This window comes from Coregonus clupeaformis, chromosome 11 (genome assembly GCF_020615455.1).
Source record: "Coregonus clupeaformis isolate EN_2021a chromosome 11, ASM2061545v1, whole genome shotgun sequence".
NCBI lineage: Eukaryota > Metazoa > Chordata > Actinopteri > Salmoniformes > Salmonidae > Coregonus > Coregonus clupeaformis.
In genome coordinates, this window is record NC_059202.1 from 35,018,372 (window position 1) to 35,024,737 (window position 6,366).

Consider the following 6,366-nt stretch of genomic DNA (forward strand, 5'->3'; position numbering starts at 1 on the left):
TGGTTGAATATTCATAACACCAATGGCCCCGAGATTGGAAGGTTGGGAAAATGGGACCCGATGATTCTCTGTTTAGCATCAGCATTGACATAGATTGAGGGTAAGGTCCTGTGATAGAGTAGCATCCTATCCAGCGGGTGTACTTGTATATCAAGCTGCCTCAGGCTACTGAAACAGGAGATAGGCTCCTGCTCCTTTGAGCCGTTCCGGATCACAAAAGCCAAAGCTACTTACTTTATTTTTTTAACTTCACAGAATGCATACTGGTCCTTTCAATAATGTACTAGGAGGGTATATTTTATATATATATATATATATTTTTTAAAGTTTCTGATTGATACATCTATGTTGTCAGTATCAAAGTTGCACAGACAGCTCATTGCTATTCAAGGTCCAAGTCCCCTAAAAGAATGTGACTAGAGTGACAATGGAGAGAGTTAGACTTTACTTGCCACACCCCTACTACCCAAGGAGCAGCCAATCAGAACTGCCTAGTATCAGCAGCATGGGACCAACAGGATATATAAACCTCTGAGGCTATGCAGCAGAAGAAAGAACAAGACTTCACCAGCTGAGCTGAACCAAGATTAGTATTGGTGCTTAGACCAAAGACACTAGTCAAAACAAAGATGAAGCCAACACTGGCATTCCTACTGCTGTTAGCGTCCGTCTTGGTCCATATGGGGTCCAGTTTCTCATTTGGGAGAGAAGGGGCTCAGTACGCCTCCTGGGATGACATGAACGTGGTGGCCCACGGGCTTCTCCAGCTGGGCCAGGGCCTCAAAGAACACGTGGAGAAAACCAAGCGCCAGATGAGAGACATCTCCACCAAGCTGAAAGCCTTCAATGGCACAGTGGCTGACTTGAGCAGGCAGAACAAGAGCCTGCAGGAGGGTGAGGAGGCATTGAAGACCAGAGCCCAGGAGATGGTGGAGAGAGAGAGCCAGGTGGTGAACATGTCTGCTGAGGTACATGCGAGTGCAGAGGAGCTGAGGGCAGAGCGCCAGAGAATGGACAGGCTAGAAGAGAGGGTGGATGGAATGCAGCAAGGACGGGGGCTGAAGCTGAACAACAGCAGTAACAACCGCAGTGATGATGCCAACTTCATCCAGGTAAGTGAACAATCTGCCACTTTTTCACAATACACTGTGGGTGATATCTAAAATATTTAATCGGGGAGTATTTCTTCCATTCCTTAATTAAATATGATTAATAACATGATAAATAAATGAATTGAATAAAACGAAAGTCAGAGGTCCAAAATAATGTTAGCTGCTGACTCACATCAGAGGGTTCTAATACATGTTATTTAAATACTTGTTTGTGTATTTTAGTATTTTCAAAGAATGTGGCCCGAATCAATTACTTCAATGGAAGTATTTTAAAGTAATTTCAAATACTTTCCTATAAATTGCCTACTATTTGAACATATTTTCAAAAACGTAATTCCAAATGCATCATTTCAAATACAGTACCAAACAGACCTGGTTCAAATGCATGAGTGTATTTTAGTATTTTCAAAGTGCATTTCCAAATACATTCCAATTACAAATACATTCCAATTAATTACTTTAAATAAAAAAAATATCAAAATACTTACTTCCAAATGTCTTTGTAATTGAAATACCCTTTGAAATTGAAAATAGTATTTGTACCCAGGTCTGACTCACGTTGACAGTTTGATCTTGTGATGATGGACAGTGAAGTTATACGAGTCAAGTCCTGTATTCAAGTAAAGGGGCAAGCTTCAATATACTGCAATTATGGAAAGTACATCCATGTCCCACATTATCAATATCTTCGGAAGTTAAGAAGAGATTGTGAACACAACGAAAAACAGAAAACAGATCTCATTTGTGTCACTTCTTTCCTCAGCGGTTACTGGAGGCACAGAATAAATGGATAGATGACCTGGTGGACAGAATAAGGCAACAGCAGGACGAACTGGAGAAACAGAACATGCACCTACAGGCACTCCAGGGCAAGGTATGTACTGTACAATACCCCCTATTGCGTGTATGTGTGTGTACAATATCTGATGGGACATGTTTGTCTTTTCCCTCAGGTTAAACAGAGGAGAGTGAAGTCCGTTGTCAGGCGGAAACATCAGGAAATAGCACTGAAGGATTACACTGAAGAAGTCGCTTCTCTAACTGGTAAGCCTAATACATCTTAATAGAATATGGACATTGAATCCACTCCCACTAGTCAATTTTGTTGAATTTCCAATTCACTCCCATTTACACGACCTACTCTTCAACAACACACAACCTTTACTCCAGTTTTTCAAAAGCCAGACCATATCCCTCCGAGTTCTTTTTCTACACCATCCTGAACTGTTACAGCTGTTGAGGGAGGAGAACGCTACAAAAGCCTAAGAAAAATACTAGACATTTCTCCTTCAGCCCTTCCTATGTAGTCATTGATAAGCAGCTGGCATTGCCCTAGATCATTATACAAGTTGCCACTGAATACGTTAAATGAATATGAAATGGTTACTGATCAACGTGTATCGGTTTTGTTGTTTCAGAGTTGGCCACGGACTGCCATGAGTTGTTCCTGAAAGGGGAGAGAAATAATGGAGTGTACGCCATCCAGCCTCGCAACTCTCAGCCCTTTGACGTCTTCTGTGAAATGACTGCTGGTGAGTGAAAGAAAAACTCAAATCGTTTTGTTCTTGGTTGCTCTAAACTTCTAAAATCGCCATCGGCTGGAATTTGCCCCGACAGATACAGGCTTCTCCAAGAACAGTTGCTTTGCACAGGGAAAACACCATTGGCTGTGGAACGATTGGAACATTCCTTGGCTAATTCCCTCTCTCTCCGTCTTTTCTTTTACAGAAGGTGGATGGACGGTCATCCAGAGACGGCAAGATGGATCCCAGAATTTCAATCAATTATGGGAGGCCTATCAAAAAGGCTTTGGCAGCCTGAAAGGTATGTTCTTTTATTAGAGCAAATGTATATGGAAACCCTTTCAATACAGCCAATATTTAAATAATGTTCACGTTCATGTGAATAATCTGGATTCTAATTCTCTTTTAGGTGAGTTTTGGCTGGGACTGGACAACATCCACACTCTGACCAAACAGGAAGAGCTCACACTGCTGGTGGAGCTGTCTGATTGGAGGGGAGAGGCTCAGTCTGTGCAGTACACATTCCGATTGGGTGGAGAAGAGAGTAACTACGCCCTCTACCTCCCCAAGACTATATGCGATAGCCTGGAAAATGGCTTAACCACCGGGCCCTCCGGACTGTCCTTCTCCACTATCGACAGAGACAACGATCTGAATGCCGATGTCAACTGTGCCAAGCAACTCTCTGGTATTTTAGTGTTTCTTGAACATTTTACTCTGAAATTGCATATTTCTTGAACCTCACTGAACTTCTTGAAACTTCTCATCTAATAGTATGTTCTCTAACAAGTGTCTTGTTTCCTCATAGGTGGCTGGTGGTTCAGCAACTGCGGTCAATCCAACCTGAATGGCAAGTACCCTAGAAAACCCAACATACGTCAAAGACGACAGCCAAGGAAGCAACTGATATTTTGGAAGACCAACCATGCCCTGAGGACCACTGTATTGAAAATTGCCCCAGCTACAGTCAAGTCATCGGTGGATCAAGGTTATTATTAGACCTTCAGAATAAAAATAGTACACAAAAAAAATGGTGTACAATATTGTACAAACAATACTGAGCTTGTGAGGTTAAGAACTGGATTTGCCAAAGTCAATAAAATGTTAGCAGATTACCATGAATTTTGTTATTCATAATAACATTTGCCTTTTGTGTAGCAATCTTGCAAGAACATCCCTTTCACTTAGGATCAATGTCATATTTCACTGTCTCAGTGGACATTAGTTCAGTCACATTGCCTGATGCATTGTAGCACTTACACCCTTTGAAAGGGTCCAACTGTTTTTTATTTGATTTGTTATCATTTGTCTGTGGAATAAATGTGAGATACGTCATAGTCATTTCTATACTTTCAATAGTAATATATTGTACATTTATCCATTTTCAAAATGCTTTGAATGTAACTACTTCAAACGAAATATCTTATTAAAGAAATGTAAAAGTGCTGGTTATATTTGCAATGGTTGATTGACTTATTTTGTCTGGATCCTGCAGGTTCATAGTTGTACTCTGAGGTTGTACTGAAGAGGACATACAGCATCATAAAATATACCGCTCCCCTAGGGAAATAACTGCTACAACTGTGTCACTTAAAATTACAGATACAACCACAAGAAAGCTTAGTTTTACCCAACTTATAAATTAAGGGTTATCCTGTCTCATTTGCATAAATGGCCAACGCCCAATAGAAACAGAACACTGAATGCATAGAACATAAATTAGACAACCTTACAATAAAGGTGCAAGATTGCCAGGGGTTGTTTTTGTAGCATATGACCGATAACAGTGAGTTACAGTGCATTCGGAAAGTATTCAGACCCCTTGACTTTTTTTCACATTTTGTTACGTCACTGCCTTATTTTATTTTACCCCATTTCTCTCCCCAATTTCATGATATCCAATTGCGATCTTGTCACATCTCTGCAACTCCCCAACGGGCTCCGGAGAGGCAAAGGTTGAGGCATGCGTCCCCCGAAACATGACCCACCAAGCCGCGCTTCTTAACACCCGCTCGCTTAACCCAGAAGCCAGCCTCACCAATGTGTCGGAGGAAACACCATTCAACTGACAACCGAAGTCAGCTTGCATGCGCCCGGCCCGCTACAAGGAGTCGCTAGAGCGCGATGAGCCAAGTAAAACCCTCCCCTAACCCGGACGACACTGGGAAAATTGTGGGCCGCCCTATTGGACTCCCGGTCATGGCCTGTTTTTTTTCATTTAGTCATTTAGCAGACGCTCTTGTCCAGAGCGACTTACAGTTAGTGAGTGCATACATTTTTATACTGTGTTGGGATTGAACCCCAGGCTGTAGTGATGCAGTGCCTTAGACCACTCGGGAGGCCCCATTACAGCCTTATTCTAAAGTGTATATAAAAAAAAAACTCTCTCTCATCAATCCCCACAGCATGATGCTGCCACTACCATGCTTCACCATAGGGATGGTGCCAGGTTTCCACCAGACGTGACGCTTCGCATTCTGGCCAAAGAGTTCAATCTTGGTTTCATCAGACCAGAGAATCTTGTTTCTCATGGTCAGAGTCCTTCAGGTGCCTTTTGGAAACTCCAAGCGGGCTGTCATGTGCCTTTTCCTGAGGAGAGCTACCATCTGGCCACTCTACCATAAAGGCCTGATTGGTGGAGTGCTGCAGAGACAGTTGTCCTTCTGTAATGTTCTCCCATCTCCACACAGGAACTCTGGAGCTCTGTCAGTTACCATCGGGTTCTTGGTCACCTCCCAAACCAAGGACCTTCTCCCCCGATTGCTCAGTTTGGCCGGGCAGCCAGCTCTAGGAAGAGTCTTGGTGGTTCCAAACTTCTTCCATGTAAGAATGATAGAGGCCACTGTGTTATTGGGGACCTTCAATACTGCAGAAATGTTTTGGTACCCTTCCCCAGATCTGTGCCTTGCCACAATCCAGTCTCGGAGCTCTACGGACAATTCCTTCGACCTCATGGCTTGGTTTTTGCTGACATGCACTGTCAACTGTGGGACCTTATATAGACAGGTGTGTGCCTTTCCAAATCATGTCCAATCAATTGAATTTACCACAAGTGGACTCCAATCAAGTTGTAGAAACATCTCAAGGATGGTCAATGGAAACAGGATGCACCTGAGCTCAATTTCGAGTCTCATAGCAAAGGGTCTGAATACTATTGTAAATAAGGTATTTTCAGTTTTTTTATTTTGAATACATTTGCAAACATTTCTAAAACCCTGTTTTCGCTTTGTCATGATGGGGTATTGTGTGTAGATTGATGAGGGAAAACATTTTTTAAATCCATTTTAGAATAAGGCTGTAATGTAACATACTGTGGAAAACGGGAAGGGGTCTGAATACTGAATGCATGTGACCCTATTAATAAATTTAACATTGCGATTGAGATGAAAGTCAGTGAAAGGTTTCAAAAGCTAAAAGAAGCCTGCGTCATCTAAGGCGACAAGCTCAGCAAATACTATTGATCACTAGAGTGAAATGGCCGAGGAGGAGATAGTAGTCTTTTAAGAACTTGCTACATTTGACACTCGTTATAAAAGAAGAATTCCTAAAAACACTTTTTTATTTTAATACACACTTAAAATACCAGTTGCAGGTAATAGTGTGTGGTTTCCGTCCGCAGCGGCCACGCCATTTGGCTCACCACACAACACCGTGTAATCCACCATGACTAACAGCACAGTCCAAAGTATTAACAAACAAAACATTTACATTTATGTCATTTGCAGTCACTC

The 6,366-nt window shown here is 42.1% G+C and overlaps 1 protein-coding gene across 1 annotated transcript; it reads left to right on the forward strand.

Annotated features, from left to right (window-relative positions):
- The first annotated feature begins 568 nt into the window (after positions 1-568).
- Positions 569-4,089, forward strand: LOC121576844 (angiopoietin-related protein 4-like). The gene is made up of 7 exons (XM_041890378.2): positions 569-1,112; positions 1,876-1,986; positions 2,066-2,156; positions 2,531-2,644; positions 2,841-2,936; positions 3,045-3,323; positions 3,444-4,089. The coding sequence occupies exons 1-7, from the start codon at positions 630-632 to the stop codon at positions 3,632-3,634; spliced, it is 1,365 nt and encodes a 454-aa protein (XP_041746312.1). The 5' UTR covers positions 569-629; the 3' UTR covers positions 3,635-4,089.
- Positions 4,090-6,366: the final 2,277 nt, after the last annotated feature.